The sequence below is a fragment of the Amblyomma americanum genome, chromosome 2, assembly GCF_052857255.1.
Source record: "Amblyomma americanum isolate KBUSLIRL-KWMA chromosome 2, ASM5285725v1, whole genome shotgun sequence".
NCBI classification, from domain to species: domain Eukaryota; kingdom Metazoa; phylum Arthropoda; class Arachnida; order Ixodida; family Ixodidae; genus Amblyomma; species Amblyomma americanum.
The window spans coordinates 10045881-10064337 of NC_135498.1; the positions used below are offsets into that span (position 1 = coordinate 10045881).

At 46.1% G+C, this 18457-nt stretch overlaps 2 protein-coding genes across 4 annotated transcripts in view; one reads left to right on the plus strand and one right to left on the minus strand.

The window, feature by feature from the left end:
- Positions 1-321: 321 nt before the first annotated feature.
- The window catches only part of eEF5 (eukaryotic translation elongation factor 5), a 36072-nt gene continuing 17936 nt past the window's right edge, over positions 322-18457 (minus strand). For all 3 annotated transcript variants that reach the window (XM_077653063.1, XM_077653065.1, XM_077653064.1), the window contains 2 exons: positions 13665-13802; positions 322-1331 (listed from right to left, as the gene is read on the minus strand). In XM_077653063.1, coding sequence (XP_077509189.1) covers positions 1272-1331; positions 13665-13802 — 198 coding nt within the window. In that variant the 3' untranslated portion in view covers positions 322-1271. The remainder of the gene's footprint in view (positions 1332-13664; positions 13803-18457) is intronic.
- On the plus strand, positions 10328-12399 carry LOC144120538 (uncharacterized). The gene has a single exon (XM_077653057.1). It carries the CDS (start codon positions 10463-10465, stop codon positions 12290-12292), a length of 1830 nt encoding a protein of 609 aa, XP_077509183.1. The 5' UTR covers positions 10328-10462; the 3' UTR covers positions 12293-12399.

The following is an 18457-nucleotide window of genomic DNA, read 5'->3' on the forward strand; positions in this document are numbered from 1 at the left end:
TGGTGCCAGGTGTAGACATCTGAACTTTGTTGTGGCACCACCCTGGTTGGAGGCACAGTTAAAACCCAGCTTGGAGGCCAGACTAAGCCCCATACTTCACAGTGTCCCAAGTTATACAAAAGATGCCAATGCTCTAGCTGGAAATATGCCCAGTGAAGTCTAACTGACCTTGAATGTGGTATAATGACACTTGCAAACAGACAAGCTTCAAGAGCATGCATACTACTGTGAAGTGCTATGCCACAGTCATAACATCCTGAAAACAGCTTGCTAGCAAATAGCCACCGTTCACCTTGGAGGACGGGAAACAGTTTGCGCAGGTGAAATTGTGTAATACAAATTTATTAAGCCAAGAGACTCGTTGAGTCACTCGACACCACAACTCATCTGTTTAGTCAACACACACTTCAAAAGGACACGGGAAGGAGAAACCCTAGAAAAACATGGCTTCCAACCAAGAAAAACCCAAATTTAAGTGTTCCAATCCCTGAGAGCACCCAGTAAGAGGACTGCAAAGGGGAAGAAAAGTACCGTGTTATAAAAATTTAATTCCAAATTAAAACATTCAACCTTAATGTAACAATGTCGAAACCTTCACACACTAGAGCTTGTTTCACTGATGACACGTCAGTAATGCAAGTGGAAGCTAAAAAAAAAAAAAAGGTGGGGAAGGCGGAGGGGGAACCAAGAGGGTGAGGTAAGAACAGTCATACACACACAGCCTCAATTTGTTGTCCTAGGGCCCACAGCACTCTAGCGAAGAGTGCGAGCACAATGAAACCCAACCCTCGTTAGCCCAAGACTGCACCCACCCATCCCAAGCCACCAGGAGAGAAAAAAAGCTTTACAAATAACTACAAGAAAAATTTAAAGCTAGCAGGCACTCTCACATTTCCTCACTCGCAGACAAGATGAGGTTGTGGTGATACGCAACACTGTAAACACCTTGTCGTTCAGAAAAATACAAGTTTGTCTCAAAAAAAAAAAAAATTATGCGTGAAAAGAAAATGACACGCTCAGCATAAACAAGAACAATAATGTGATCAGATTTCTCGCCGCAATGCCTTCCTGTAGCCTATTCCAGCCTTTAAGCAGAGGAGCAGGAATTTCTTCCTGGCACAGGTTGTTTGATGCACAATTGCCTCCGCACCCTTGTGTGTTGAACATCATACAGAATCTGTCCATGACATGTTTTTTTTTCCCATCTTTTATATGTGGCAGCGGCTACACTTCATTGCTCGGGCACATCCCCTCTCTGGCCGATGTCTTCATTAGTTAGCATTCTTGCATGCGATAATGCATTCCATGCCAACAGCACTCATCACGGTCACCTGCAAGAGAAAAAGAAGCAAAATGAATACTCCAAATAAAGGAACTGCACTAAAAAAAGCCAACCTGTAAGAGAAGAGCACAGCTACTTTGTACACAGTGACCCCGCAGAACTAGTCGCCAAATGATTTTACAGACTCAGCGGGACCCGGAAAATGGTCCAAATAATCCGTGAACAAAACAAAAAGCTTTTTTTCCAGAAAAAAAAAAAAACCAGCTTAAAGAATAGCGAAACTCGCCACTCCCCACATTCTACATGCAAGTGGCAATATTAGGCCATCTGAGCCATAGTCATGCTATCGTCATATCCGCATCACCTCGCGTCACAGTACCAGAGAGTGCGACAAGATCGCAGGTCATGCTGCAAAAAAAGCACGTGCTGCACGAAGGCTGTGAAGTAACCCAGCGGAAGATGTGGGCAGAAGCCAGCGTCTCTGAATGCACCCCCTCCTCCTGCATTTGATGACCTGCACCACAGGTGGCGTCGTCAAAGCTGGTGGACGCTGCAGCTGTCCTGTTGCCGTTTTCAACACGATCACACTTTGTAGGCTACCTTGGCAGCAATAGAGGAAGTGCCATTCTCTTGAATGGCAACGAAGAAAAAGCTAAGCCAGTCCCGTCAGCACCCGCTGAGTACGCTTAAATCCAAAATGGTGCCTTTCAAGGCAGCGGAGAATGGGTGAGCTGTGACTGATGCCAGCTTACATCTATATTAGGCAAAAAAAAAAAAAAAGAAAGATCTGCACAGTATTGCAAGTCTATTTTGGTCCGAAATATTGGTAGTGAAAACTTACAGTGGTGGTCAAAAGTTCGCAGGCCGCTCTGACCGAGCCAGGAGCGGCTGCTCTCCGCTCTCGCAGCACTATCGCTCGCGCGGCTCGGCGCGCCTCAGCAGCGTGGGTGTGGATTCCCCTCTTTTTTGTTCTATTTATTTATTTATTTAGCAAATACTGCCGGCCTGTGTTACAGGCCTTAGGCAGGAGTGGGGTACAAACATATTGATAAAAATAACAAGTACATTGCAAAAGAAGCAGATAGCGAACAGAGCAAAAACCAGTACATACAACATAAAATCGATTACAAAGACATAGAACATATAATGACATCGATCCTGGCAGCAAACGAAGGCATCGGACTTGGCCCAAAACAAGGATACATAAGAGCCCTATACATCCTTCAGAGCTTGTAAAAATAAATCCACCGATTCGCAATTGACAACATCAACAGGTAAACCATTCCACTTAATGATAGTATGGGGAAAGAACGAATACTTAAATACATTAGTTTTGCATGAAAACGCGGCAACTTTCTTGGTATGGTAAGAGCGTGTAGGGTGTCGAGATTTGTGCTCAACTAAAATTCCTTCCTCTATTGTTAGTTTATTGTGATAATACAAGTAGAATAACTTTAATTTTTCTCGATGACGACGCATGGCCAGGTGTTCAAGTCCTGCGGTTTGCAGTAGGGCTGTTGGGGAAATATTCCAACTGTAACAATTAAAGATAAATCTAGCAGCTTTGCGTTGGACATTTTCTATTTTAAGTTTGTTACTTTCGGTCCAGGGATCCCACACTGCCGCAGCATATTCCAAAATTGGCCGAACAAATGTTTTGTAAGCTAAAAGCTTTATTTCTTGTGTGGATTGTGCCAGCGTTCTTCTCAAGTAGTGCAGTTGTCTTAGAGCTTTTTTTTCTATATACGATATGTGCTCGTTCCATCGAAGGTCTGAGGCTATCTGAATTCCTAAGTATTTAAAAGCGTTGACAACTAAGAGGGGCTCATTGGCTAAGCGGTATGTAAAACTAAAAGGATTCTTTTTACGTGTCACAGTCATCGCTACTGTCTTGTTGGAATTCAAAGTCATTTGCCACGTGGAGCACCATTTTTCTACTGCAGACAGTGAATCGCTTAAAAGGAGTTGATCTTCAGGGCTAGAAATTTCTTGATAAAGTATGCAATCGTCTGCGAAAAGCCGTATTTTAACATGTACGTTGTGAACTATGTCATTAATAAATACTAGAAAGAAAAGGGGACCCAAGACTGAGCCCTGCGGAATACCGGATTCTACTGGGACAGAATCAGAGAGGACACCATCAACAACCACACTTTGGCGTCTATGCGAAAGATAGGCTTCGATCCATGAGAGTAGGCACTCGTGTTTCAGTATAGGTTTTAACTTCTGCAGTAATTTTTGATGAGACACACGATCGAATGCTTTCTCGAAATCAAGAAAAACAATATCAACTTGATTATGCCTATCTAGTGCTGCCGCTAAATCGTGGACTGTTGCAATAAGCTGCGTTACTGTGGAGAGACCGCGACGGAACCCGTGCTGGCGATTATCAAGGACGTGGTTCTCCTCGAGAAAGTTAGTCAAGTGTTTACAGATGATGTGTTCAAGCAATTTTACTGAAGTGCACAAAAGAGAAATTGGCCGGTAGGAAGAAGGTGCTGATTTGTGTTGGTCTTTGGGAATCGGGGTGATTTTTGCGTGTTTCCAATCACTTGGCAATTCAGAGCAGTTTAGTGATTTCCTAAATATTAAAGTTAAATATTTGGCGGACCATTCAGCGTACCGTACCAGAAAGGCATTAGGTATTTCGTCAATCCCTGGTGACTTTTTTGTGTCCAAGTTAAGCAGAAGAGCTAGCACACCTTCCTCAGTTATGCAAATGTCACTAATTGGTGCCAGATCATCAAAGGAAGAAAAATGTGGCTTGCAGCCGTCATCGTGAGTGAATATCGAGCTGAAGTACTGGTTGAGCGCCTGCGCTGTTTCTAACTTGTCGTGCATACCCGCACTATCTGCAGAAAGGCCAAGAATCAATTTCTTGCGTGGCGCGAGATATTGCCAGAACTTGCTTGGAGATGAAACAAGGAAATTTTTCATACGTACAGTGTGGAATTGGTGTTTGGCTGTATTGATAGCGTTCCGCAACGACAGGCGTAGCATGGAAATCTTATCTGCAGTGGCCGATGAAGGATGCTTTGAGTGTTGTTGTCTCGCTTTCTTAAGCTTACGTCCCAGACGCGCAATATCTTTTGTCATCCAAGGATTGCTAGTGCGCAAAGTTTTCCGTTTTCTTGGCACAAAATCGCTTATACATCGGTGAACTAAGTTTTTGAAGAAGCACCACATGTGCTGAACAGAGGTACTCTGTGTTTCGTACAAACAGGAAAAGGAAGAAAATGAAGTGTCTAGTGCATCTAAGATATCGACATCACTTGCACGTGAGAAGATCGGGATAGTTGTCTCTCTCTTCTGAAGCTTTGATATAGGGCGCAACTGCAAAGATAAACTTGACATTTTATGGTCTGATATTCCCTCTAAGACAGACACACGTGGTGTTCGGCGTAGCAGGTTGTCAGAAACAAGAAACAGGTCCAGAACTGATTGAGAGTCGTTTTGTACACGGGTGGGCTCAGTGACTAGTTGTGTCAAGTTATGAAAGAACACTACATCGAGAAATAGTTGGGAGGCACCAGTGAGAGCCACCGGAGTATCGGGCAACCAATTTATTGACGGAAAGTTGAAATCACCCGTCAATAACAAATTGGCTGAGCGGATTTCGTTTCGGCATAGGAATTCATTAAGCTTTTCTAGAAATATGTTATTCGAATTCGGGGGACGGTAGAATCCTCCAATAATTAGATGACATTCCTCAAGGAATACTTTGAGTATAACACTTTCTAACCCCTCTATGTTTGGCAACCTTGAGATCCGCAGGGACTCTTTGTATATTATGGCAACGCCACCACCGCGACCATCTCTGTCGCTCCGGCAAATGGTATAACCACAAGGTGTTATTTCACAATCAGAAATATCAGGATGCAGCCACGTTTCTGTCACGACTACAACGTGAGGATTATGTGCCAGGACAATGCTCTCTATGTCAGTTAGTTTATTCAAAATGCTTCGGGCATTGACAAAGCCCGAAAACAAAGCCTGAAACAAAGCCATAACAAAGCCTGAAAAATGCTAGTGTGCTGTTCGCTCTTCACATTCCGCTGCGGCGCTTCGCGTGGCATTGCAGAGGAGAGTTTGCCACGAAGTGACGCGCCATACTAGCAGCCATATTCAGACTGAGTGCTTCTCGTACTTTTCGGCTTCCTGCCGTACGAAATAACGCGTTTACATACACATGAGCTGTGTTCCGGCTCTCTCAGCCATTTGTGTGATTTCACACGTGCCATTTCGGCGCGGACATTCCGCGACACCCATTAAGAATCTTCTCCGATCTTGTTTGTGCCGATACCAAGGCTACGCCATGTCGAGTTTAAAAAAAGCATGACACGTAGTAAAATTTAAATTCCACCCGGCCCAGCCCGAATCGACCGTGCCAAATACGTTGGTGATTTCCAATTTGGCATTTCTTCTCTGCTTTCACACACTCCTTCATCCCTTCCTTACAGCATGTTTCGGGTGTCCGCCGAGATATGCGAAACAGTGCGCCATTTCCTTTCCTCAAAAACCAATTTACTCACCTCCAATTTGGCACGGGTCATTTCCAAAAAGTGGCCCGGTCCAACCCTGAAATTTGACCTTTGATAATTTGCGCCATAATCGATGTCCAAGCTTAACTGAGTGTGTCATATGTGACGGTAACCTCGAAATTTGGCATGGGTCATTTCCGAAGTCGCCCGGGCCACCCCGAAATCTACCTTTGCCAAATTGCACCAAAATCGATGTCCAAGCATAACTGAGTGTGCCAGACGTGATGGTAACCACGAAATATGGCACTGGTCATTTCCAAAAAGTGGCCCGGGCCAACCCTGAAATCTACCTTTGCTAAATTGCACAAAAATTGATGCCCAAGCTTAATTGAATGTGCCAGACGTAATGGTAACCTTGAGAAATGGCACTGGTCTTTTCCAAAAAGTGGCCCGGGCCAACCCCGAAATCTACCCTCGCCAAATTGCACCAAAATCGATGCCCAAGCATAACTGAGTGTGCCAGACGTGATGGTAACCTTTAAATATGGCACTGGTCATTTCCAAGAAGTGGCCCGGGCCAACCCCGAAATTGACCTTTGCTAAATTGCAGCAAAATCAATGTCAAACTATAATTGACCTTGAGCGGCATGATGGTGGCCTTCAAGTTTGACCCGGGCCACTTTTTGGAAATGCCCAGTGTCGAACTTCGAGGTTACCATCACGTATGGCACACTCAGTTATGCTTGGACATCGATTTTGGTGCAGTTTGGCAAAGGTAAATTTCGGGGTTGGCCCGGGCCACTTTTTTGAAATGACCCGTGCAAATTGGAGGTGAATAAATTGGTTTTTGAGGAAAGGAAATGTCGCACTGTTTCGCATATCTCGGCAGGCACCTGAACCACGCTGTAAGGGAAGGGATTGGGGGGATGTGAAAGAAGAGAAGAAATGTCAAATTGGAGGTCCCCGACGTATTTGGCACGGTCGATTCGGGCTTGGCCAGCTGGAATTTAAAGGTTACTACGTGTTATGCTTTTTTTAAAACTCAACATGGTGTAGCCTTGGTATCGGCACCAACAAGATCGGAGAAGATTCTTGATGGGTGTCGCGGAACGTATGAGTGCTCCATGGCGAAATGCCACGTGGGAAATCACGCAAACGGCTGAGAGAGCCGGAACACAGCTCATGTGTAGGTAAACGCGTTATATCGTACGGCAGGAAGCCGAAAAGTACGGGAAGCACACATAGTCTAACTGAATATGGCAGCTAGTATGGCGCGTCACTTCGTGGCAAACTCTCCTCTTCAATGCCGCGCGAAGTGCCGCAGCGGAATGTGAAGAGCGAACACCGAAGGCGGACGGCGCACTAGCATTTTTCAGGCTTTGTTATCAATGAGAGCAAAAGGGAGGGGAACGCACACCCTCTCATCGCATACTCTCGCAGCCGGCGCACGCCGAGCTGTGCGAGCGATAGCAGCCACTCCTGGCTAGGTCAGAGCGGCCTGCGAACTTTTGACCGCCCTTGTACATGTTCCTATGAGGTATGGGACTGTTCCTTAGCGAAGTACGAAATACCGTGCAAGTCCGAAAAATCAGTCTGCTACTGTACAAGCTTAGGGCACCTTCTGGCCTCTTAGTGTGTTCTCGTTAGAGCACCGTATTGAAGTGGTTCTTTCAAGTGCACTGGATCACCATGGGTACTTCCCACAACCAACTTGACCGACAACGTGTCCTACTTGTCACCAATCTCAATGCAATGCCCCTGACGAGAGATTGCACGATGACTTGCGGAAGCAGCTGTATGACAGTATTTCAAAGTTCTTGTACAACGTTTATCAGTATACGTCAGAGTATCAGAACATTCCACCACAACTGTGCAATAACACTGATGACTGCACCAGTGGCACTGCACATATGAAAATAGCTTGCACTCAGGCAAAAAAAATTTAGGTATGGGAACACACTGCCTTTAATCTTTGCTACTGTAATATATTACTGTGCAACAGTTAACACCTCAACTCAGAGCCCTTGCAAGCAAATCTGCTTCATACATAGGTCGGCGCAGCAACAAATGAAAAGTTCAGTAGGATTAGACCAAGGATTGACAGTATTGTGAAATAAATATACTTGCACAAACAGAGCTAGAAGGTTCTCACAAAGGAATATTTTGCTACCACACTAATAGCACAAATGCAGCAGCAGCCACCACCATCTCGTTGGGGCACGCATGATGCCACTGTGCATGCAGTGGGAAGAGTGGGGGAGAGTAAGAAGCACCCGCCTCCTACCGCTTGTGTAGCCACTGCTGCCCTAGGAAATGAATTGTATTTGCCTCATGTCGCCGGCACTATCCGCCCGTCATACTCTCTGTTTGCCCCCTGCTTTCAGCATGAACACTGCATTTCAACATGAACCTCTGTAGCGCTACTTAACAAAGTGCTGCATTTGCCACGGTAAGGTGTTGATGGCGCTGGAGTACAGCATCGTGATTCAACTGTTTGCTTGTTGCAATCGTAGGCATTCCTCTCATAGCAGTTCTGTAGTTGAGGGGGGGGACACTGGTCTGAAAAACCATCTTCCCCACATTCCAATGAAAAAAAATAAAACTGCATGCTTACGCAGTTTTGTGCAGATTCCAAAAATGCTGTTATTTTTATGCAGACTGATTAGTTCTTAAGGTAACTACAAACAATGCTCTAAAGTGTGAAAATGAAAACTACTAAACAAAACCTTGTCAATATATTGCTAGATACTAGACAGAATAAGGAACTATGTTGCAAGCACTTTTTAACAATTTTTTTTATGCCACTGCACACTGAATTTCAGTGGTCAAAGCATGCCAACTGAGTGGTAATACAAATTGGCATTCTAGAAAATTTCTACATGAAAATAAATGTCTGCTTGCAACATATCTGACCATGCTGAAAAAATTAAGCTCTACCTTCAACAGATGTTCGGATAGCCAGTTGACAAACTTCACAGGAGTCCAAAAATCACAACACAATAGCAATTTCATAGCAGAAGTGAAAAATATAGCACCCTGAAATGGCCAAACCCCAGGCATGTAATATGACCCGACTTTTTGTGCCCACATGGCACTTTTTTCAAGCTTGATGCCCGTCATGTGTGCAGACACCTTGCTTCACTGCATTTACTTGAACATGTTCAATTTTTATGAAATTACACAGTCCCTTCTAGTTTTTAGAGCTAATTTCAAATATACTATTACTTTTGAGGTAAATCAATAAACTCATGAGATAATTAAAAACCACTGAATTAAAACCTTTGAACCACATTAGGAAAAAATGGCTGTCCAATTTAACCGTGACACCATAATCCTATCCACAGGATCTCTACTAGAACTCTGCAAGTGGCCCTTTGAAGGTTTCACACATCCCAGGTAACATCAGCTGATGTTATCAGCCGCTGCTGACAGCCTCGACAGCTGAAGCATCCTGGTCGCACCACTCGGGCGTAGGTGCCACCGAGAAACTGGCAGCATTGTCAGCTTTTTCTCTTGAATCACGTGCCGAAAGTGCTGCCAATGAAAGCCGCAAAGATCCGTGGTCGATGTTGTCGGTTACCAACTTCACCCGACTGTGTGCAGACGAGGCGGTGCATGGTCTAACAACATGCTACGCTAATGCGCATTGTGATTGGCGCCGACAATTGCAGACCATAGTTTGCCTTTGCTCTGCAGCCTATTTTGGTGCATTTATCGACGTTGCAGGCTCCCCACTTTGACTTTGCCATTGTTAGAACCATTGAATTTACAACATGGCGGCACCCAAATGAGACACAGTGGCAGCTAGCCAATAAAAAGCGCCAATTTCGCCACTTGGTACAAGGGAGCCAATCTAGAGGCCGTTTCTCCACTTTCGATTTTGGAGCTTTTCTTGGGTTCGAATAGGCTCTGCGGATGCGAAACATAGCTGGAGGGTTGCACTATCAAGCGAGACCAATCAGAGTGCATTAAAGCAGCTGGTTTTGAATTTCACAGCATAGAAAATGTTGTATTTTGACACATCCTCGAGAGTTCCTGCGCCACAGCGGCACATTTATTGGAGTATTCCTCAAAAACTACATACACGAGTCCCAAGCTCCAAATTGCACCTAAGGGTGGAAAAGAAACTCTAGAATCCGAATGTGACAAAATTGAAAAATCATTATGTATGCAAATTTTCGGCTCTTAAGGGGAGATGCGGGTCGAAAAATCGCATTTTCCCCCCCAAAATTTTCGACTTTTTGATTTCGATTGTTTTGAAATCTTTGAACATTCTGCTTCCTTGTCTAGAAAAATCAAACTGAAATCTGAACGAGAAGCTAATAAAAAATGCTTCCAAATGAGTTGCGGTAGTAGCTTGAGAGTCCGCAGAAATGCGCGAAAGTTGCCCATCTTTGAGCCTCGATATCTCGAGGATGCTTCACCGCACGCCATTGCAATCGCTTGTGGAGGTAAGTCTAGCCTCAAGCTCGCTCCTACAACAGCCGTCAGTTTCGTATCTGGGAGAGAAAAAAAAAAAAAAAAAACGCGTTTTTCAAGCCCTTCCAAGCGTCTGCACTGTCCCGTGGTACAATCGCGAGGCAGCCATTGGTCGCCGCGGTGCGGGGCTTGTGGTGGAGCCTGCTGACAGGTCAGCATCTCGCAGACCACAAACCCGTCGCTCGCCGTTGCATCTGTGCCGCTCTAGTTTTGGTTCAGTATGACCAGTCCAAAGAAGCACGATTTCCGCGATCGTAAATACAGCACGAAAAACAAGTTCAAGGGTAGGCGCAAGGCGAAGCGGAGAACGACTTCTGCGGGAAGCGTCCCTGACCTGCTAGGCCTAACGACGACTGCCCCCGACGAGATCGACGCAGCGCTCAGCTTTGTCAGCGCTTCCGAAAAGAAGATTGCATTCTTCGAAAAAGATGAAAGGCCAAGCGACCACGGCTCTGCAAACGTTGTGGTGTGCCACACTGGTGCGTTGACAGCACTAGTGAACGGTGCACCGTGCCCAACATGTGGGGAGTCCCGACTCGCTGTCCGGGAACCGGTCAGCAAACGAAAGGGACTGGCATCCTTCCTTGAACTGCACTGCGAGAACGTCGCATGCCCTGTGACTGTTCTCTCGTCAACGTATACGTCGAGGCGAGTTACAAGAAGCGGCGACGCGAGTGTGGAGCATGGCTTTGACGGCGGGAGCTCGCGCGACGGTTTTGCCTCAGACGTGAAGGCAGTGGTAGCTGCTCGCGCAATAGCAGGTGGGTATGAGCAGCTCGTACGTTTTTGCGTGATCATGGGCCTCCCGAAGCCGATGCACCATAAGACATTTAATGCTATAACCAAGAAGGTCCATGCAGCTGCCATGAGTGCTGTTGTCAGAAATCTGGAGAAGGCCCGAGAGGTAATGAAAAAAGAAGTTGGTGGCATGGATACAGCAGTCATGTTTGACGGTACATGGCAGAAAAGAGGCCATAAAAGCCACAATGGAGTGGGCACCGTAGTTTCTTTAGACACAGGACTCTGCCTTGATTTTGAGGTATTGGCAAATTATTGTCATGGATGTAGCCGACACAAGGAGCTGCCCAGCGAGGAAGAAATCTGGCAGGCTTTCCATGGCCCTGTGTGTGAAAAGAACGTTGACTGTTCCTCACATGCTATGGAAGCAGAAGCGGCACGTAGGATTTGGCAACGAACTCTCTCCTATGAGACGCCCCTCCGCTTCACGGAGTTCCTCAGCGACGGAGACAGTAAAGCGTACATTGCCGTTTGCGATGCACAGGTGTATGGTCCTCTGAACATCGAAAAGGAGGACTGCACAAACCATGTTGCTAAACGTTTAGGAAGCGCTCTCCGCCAGCTAAAAACACCACTGCCACGTGGACAAAAGCTGAAAGAATCAGCTGTGACAAAGTTGCAGACTTACTACCAGATAGCTGTGACTAGCAATCGAGGCAGCATTCAAAAGATGTATTCTGCCATATGGGCAAGTTATTTCCACTCCTGCTCTAGTGATGGGGCTAGCAGCCACAAGTTTTGCCCCGAGGGACCAGAGTCGTGGTGCAAACACAGGCGAGCTGAAGCCCTCTGCCAGCCTGCACCCAACCACACGCCCCTCCTCACTAAAGCCCAAGGGAAGGCAGTCCCTCCTATATATAAGCGGCTGACAGACGAGAAGCTCTGGGCCCGCTGCATCCAAGGCAAGACACAGAATGCGGCAGAATCTCTGAATAGTAGAATCTGGCTGCTTTGCCCAAAGACCAAGTTCGCGTCACGGACGGTTGTTGAGATGGCCACAGCACTTGCAGTGCTATGGTTCAATGAAAGGCATGCACGCTTTCAACGGGTGTTAGAGGAGCTTGGTGTGCTCCCAGGTCACCAGCTGCTAACACTTACTGCCTCTCGAAATGAGAGGCGGATCAAAAGGATGTCTGCCTGCCAGACTGCTGAGGCACGAGCCCACCGTCGCAGTATGACAAAAAGTGCTCGTGGTGAAGACTCGAGTCGCAAGGACTGGAAGGGTCTTACGTACAGTGCTGGCCAGTTTTAGTGATGGTGGACATTTGCAGGACAGCCAATTTCTCATTTTGGGAAAGTTTCATGCATACCCAATTGATTGTAAGTAAATACACGTCTCAAACTTTCAATTGCTGTTTTCTCCTTTTGCAATTTTTGGCGATTTTCAAAGTTTGTGCACACATTTTTCCACACTTCTATCACACTTATTCTTTAGTATGTACAGCACACTGGTATCTATTTATAATAACAATATACTTATGATATCATTATGCTAATTGGAACTAACTTATTAGATGCACAGAGAATAGAAGCATTGCAAATTCGCAAATTTTTTTTAGCTACTGGCTCCTCCCAAAAGAAAGTTGTGGCTAGTTTTCAGTGTTCTACAGTTATTATGGAATAGAATAAGCCGTTTTTCCTTGTTCCTTGTGAAAAATTAATATGTGAAGAAGTGTGCACAAAAGTCCCTTTGTTTTCCATTTTAGGAGAACTTTGAACAAACTATAGTAAAGCTACAGAAAAACTAATTAGTGTTTTGGAAAGGGCAGAAAAAACTCTATAAGCACACAAAATTTCATTGCTCGACAGCACTTATTAAAAAAAAAAGTGTCTTCGAGTAGCATCTCCCCTTAAGGAGGGAGCCTGGTCTTGCAAAGAAAAATTTTATTAATGAAGTCAGTTTAGAAACCTTCAGGGAACATGTATTTTTGTCTGCAGATTCTAAATATTTCATTTAATTTCATGTAAAACAATTCCTTGAGCACTTGTGTAATTTTTATGCATGTACCTTGTGAAGAGCTTTAAAAAAAAATTTGCTGCAGGAAACTTGCCGATATGTATGCCATTGGGTTCTTTTGATACTAAGGAATGCAATAAGGGTAAAATTGTCTCCCTGCCTAACATAGAACTTAAGTTATAGGGTTTTAAAGCTGTCGCTTCAGAAATGTGAAGTGTGTATTTTCGTTTCTGAAGTGGCAGCTTCAATACCCTATAACTCAAGTTTTATAATGGCCAGGATGATAATTTTACCCTTAGTGCATTTCTTAGTATCAAGACGACCTAATGGCATACATTTCAGCGATTTTCCTACAGCAAATTTTCTTCCAAGCTCTTCGCAAAATAATTGCATTAAAATTATGTATGTACCCCAGAAATTGTTTTACATGAAATTAATTTACATATTTAGAATCAGCACGCAAAAATACATGTTCCCTGAAGATTTCATAATTATTACTACATTAATAAAATTTTGTTTTCAAGACCAGGCTCCCCCCCTTAAGACCAGTGTCCCCCTAAAATTTGCACTAGCAACATCTGATTATATCTAGTTCATGAGCAAGCCCACAGAGCAATGGACTGCACTGAGAGCAGAGACCACGCAAGGAAGCCCGGCCAAAACTTACGATGACGCTTGTGTCTTCCTTTTGGAATTCGTCGCGGATCCTCTGGCCAAGCTCCCCGTCTGGAAGCTTGAGGTCATCACGTGTGTCTCCCTTGTCATTCATTAGTGTGGCGTAGCCATCGTCACTGATGTCAATCAGCTGCACACACGATACAAGACCACCGTCCCTTAGAGATGGTGCCATCAGACAAGATTACCAATTCAAACAACTGGCAGTCACATCACTTCTGAAGAAACGAGTAAGAAAGCGATTGGCACAATCATAACATGCAATTGAGTGTTGGCACATGTGTGGTCCACAAGTACTGAAACATTCAAGAAAGTAATCATTGAGGACTCGAAAGTGAGACTATGCAAATCATCAGAGGCTGTTGGTGTATGCACATTTATCCTGAAAAAAGTGTCAGATAATCAGACAAGAGAGCGTTTCCCTTAATGGCAGTACCACATATGCACCCCCTTTTCCTTCACACAGCTTGCTCAAACTGATCCATACATTTTGATTAAAAAGTGGCAGCCACTGTGAACATGTTCAAGCCAAGCTTTGCACGCAAGCTGTATTTAGTTATGTGTACATGGCATTCAAACAGTATGCCGCAGATTTGTGACATTCTTACTGCCGCACAATTTTCACTATTCAAATTTTCCAAATGATCCGAGCAGCTTACTGGAATTCCCAAAATAGGAGAACACTGTGCCAGTTCTTTTGTGTTTTAATTACGGTGCACAAGTGGCTAACCTATCGCTACCCTGTGTAAGGCCCCCATATTTTTGCGGCAAAAAATAAATTCCTCATTAAGAATGAATGCGCCATGAATAAAGTAGTGCTTGGTATTCCTTTCACTAGAGTTAATGCTTGCTTGATATGTTACCACAATAGCGATGAATAAAGGAGTGCTTGGTATTGCTTTCACTAGAATTAATGCTTGCTTGCTTGTTATGTTACCACATACCACAACAACGATGAACTGATGACACAGAAGAGCATAGTCCCACACCTGCTGTGCTGACTGTGCCCGCGACGCAGCCGTAGAAAAAACTGGCACGCGCCTTCCATTCACTTTCCTGCCTGGACAGCCCTATGTCGCTAAAAGAGGTAGCCCCGGAAGAAGATTCTAGGCATTACTCAAAACTAAACTTGTTTTGTAGCGATAGCTACACTACAGCATGTCTGCAAGCCTTCAGCGTGGCCATCCCTGGTCACGCGGTGCGAAACAGCCGCTGCTGCCAAGGTGAAACTGAGCTGCAACTGCTGTGCGCATGCGCCATGGCAAGTGGGACGAAGATGAAGGTACACCCAGTGAAACTGAGCGGCGAAAGACTGACTTTGCAATTCGACTGAGCGAGTTCCACTCGGCCAGATGTAGCTATCGCACCACTCCACGTTTAATCGGAGCTAAACCACAGCCATTTTTTATTTCCACTACTATACAAACTGTTTGCAAAAAGCACAATTACAATGACTCTTACTGTAGGAGGATGATTAAAGTGTTGCTGGAAGAGCCGCCATCTGAGCTAGCTTGCCAAAGCGTCAGCACCAAAGTACCAGCAGAATTTAATTACCAGACTCAATGCAATGCTCATTATGGAGACTTTCCTACCAACACGTGCAAACATAACAAAAATTTGAGTGCCAGTGCCTACACACCCCAGTTTTATGGGGCTTAATGTTCCAAAGCAACTCTGCCTATGAGCGACGCAATAGAGGAGTGCCCCGGATAATTTCGACCACCCTGGTTCTTCAACGTGCACAGACATCACACAGTACATGGATCCGCACAAATGACCCTTTGAGTAGAGGTCAGATCACTTCAATCTGACCGCCTACAGGTCCAGAAATATGCGCCCTGCCGCCACCATTTCGCTGTAGTTCAAAAAATGAGATTCAGGTTGGCAAACATGAGCGCCCCCTTGAAGCAAAATAAGAAAATTGCACAAAATGCACGCTATTGGTCTCTCAATGGCACATGCCTAAAATGGTGACGTCTGGTTTGCCAACAGTGTCGATACTTGACTGTTGCTACTCGGACGCACTTCTCTGTCACATGGCCAGATATACTAGGGTTCACTGCTTGGGTGCGAAGGGAGACTTCAATTTGCCATTGCCCAACCCCGTTATCTAAAACTATGAGCGAGATATTGACGTCAATTTGCACTTTCAGTGGCACTGCTGGCATTCCTGGTGAAATCAAAAGTGTGCACAACTATGCTATCTGGTGCTCGACTGCCTGCGATGGTTCAGCTGTCTGTTCCAACTCCATGCGGGAGACCTGCGGCCGATGGTGAGAAACTGCTTCAGGCTGGCAGTTTTTCCGCTTGTTTTGCCAATGAAAACACGACTTAAATGTGAAGTGATTGTGCCACCTGCCGGCGCACTGGGAAACAGAGGATTGGTTACAGGTTGCGTTCCTGATGTTGCCAGCTGCCCAAAGCAGAGCATTTCTAAGAGCATGTGACCCGAGCGCATGCGCGCCTCACTGATGCTGGAATGCTTGTAAGCAGGATGGAAAAAGGGGGCACTCTTACAACAAGTGCACAAAAAAAAATTCATAGCCAGTGTGGCTGGTGTGTATGGTATTAGGCGAATACTGTTTCCGATACAGTAAAATCCTGTTAATTCAAAGTCACTGGGACTGCGAAAAATATTTAATTAACTAAGAACAGCAAAACAATGGGACCCAAGCAAAATATTTCGCTGCGCGAACACGCTGCCTTTACGAACAAGGTTGGCTGCGAATATACCGCATTTTCTCGCATACAAGCTGCACCAAAAATTGAAAAAAAAAAATTAAAAAGTGGGGGTGTGGGGGGTCGGCTTCATTGCAACGCGTGGCGTGCTGTGCAGCGTTCGCATCCCCATTGACATGGACGTGTGGAAAGACAATAAGAGGCCAACACAGGTCATAGCCAGATCCACGTCCATAGTCAAACTGCTTATTCTACAATGTCGCGCTGGCCACGCTTTTACCGTATTTACTCGAATTTAACGAGTTTTTTTACCGAAAGTAGAAAGGAAATGTCACCCCCCGCGTTACAATCGAATACTAGGTTTAAAAACGCTATGAAGAGCACCAAATACACACTATTAAAATCGTTTCATGTGCCGGACGTGTGCGTTGATCGTACTGGTCATTCGTAATCACGCACCCCCAACTTGAACCACAGGTCACAACTACTAGGACAAAGTGGCAACCTGATCGCTAACACACACACACACACACACAAAAAAACGATGCCAGTGAGAACAAGCCAACAAGAGTCGACGCCAGCTAGAGTCACTGGTGCGATGAGAGGGCGCCACCTCTTGGCGAATGCTCGCAACCTGTAGAGAGGTTGTGTGGCCTCCGTGACCGCAAAATAAAACAGCCATCTCGGAGGCACCGAGCGCTTGCAATCGCCGCCAAGATGCCAGCAAAGGAGTGAGCGATCTCACTGCCATCTGTCTGTTAATCCTGGCAACTGATGCAAAAATGTGGCCACGTGACGAACAGGCAGCAGGGCATGGAGCAGTGCGCTTTGTTCGCTCTTTCTCGTGTTTGGTGCCAGTGCGTGTAGTTGTGCGTTCCGTGCTTCGAGTCTTAGGCCTATCTCCATCAAACGGGCGGAATGGTGTGCTCACGCCAACGCTATTCTGCTTGCTGAGAAAGTGGGAAATTCAGCGGCTGCAAGACGCCTGGACGTCAACGAATCGACAATCAGGGGATGGAAGAGACATCGCGAGGAATTGTTTAACTGCAACAGCCTGCGAAAAGGCTTTCGGGGGCCCAAGAAAGGCCGCTTCCCGGAGTTGGAGAGTCGCCCTGCAGAGTTCATTAGCGAGCAACGTTCCCGACTACTTGGAGTAAGCATTGAAATGCTTCAGTGCAAAGCACAGGAGCTTGCGCGGGACACGGGTTTGACCCAAGACCAGTTTAAGGCATCACGAGGCTGGGTGCGGAAGTTTATGCGAAAGGCCGGGTTCTCATCTCGATGCACGACTTCTATTTGCCAGAAGCTGCCCGGGGACTTCGAATCAAAACTTCGAGAGTTCCAGCGCTAAGTCATTGATCTTCGTTGCTCTACCAACATGCCACTTGGTCATATCGGCAATGCCGATCAGACCCCCGTGTATCTGGACATGCCTATGTCCAGAACAGTGCACAAGTCTGGTGAGCATGAAGTCCACCTTGGAAGCACAGGCAACTAAAAAAATCGGATCACCGTTATGCTGGCATGTTTGGCTGATGGCCGCAAGCTCCCTCCATTCATCGCTTTTCGCCAGAAGACGACCCCGAAAGACGTTATCGTGCGCTGTCACGAAAAAGGTTGGATGGACTCCAAATCTTGTCGTAGATCGGATTCAAAGCGTGTGGGACCGAAGGCCAGGCGCATTGCTGCACCCGGAAGCAATATTGCTTCTGGACTCTTTCCGAGTGTCAAACAAAAGCTACAGTGTGACCGAACGCATCTCGTTTGTGGGGACCTGCCCTGCAGCCCCCTGAGTTTGCTTTCCCGCGAGGCACCGTGCAGCGGCGGTCTCACCTCGAGGCTGAGCGGATTCCCTTGTCAGTTACATTAACTGGCAAGAGAGGGCGCCAGCGTCGCTGCGCGGGAGACTGCTGAAGCCTGCCCGCGGGAGATGGGGTCTCTTGGGCCGGGATAATCACCCTGGGCGGACGCGTCGCTCGGGGCTCCGCTCTTCGCCGACGGGGCGAAGAAGCGACGGGGAGACAGGCTCCCGTACTCGTCCCGTCCGGCCTGCGGAGTTTATATCCCTTGCCCTAGCGCGGGCGAACATTCGCTCGGAACCTTGCT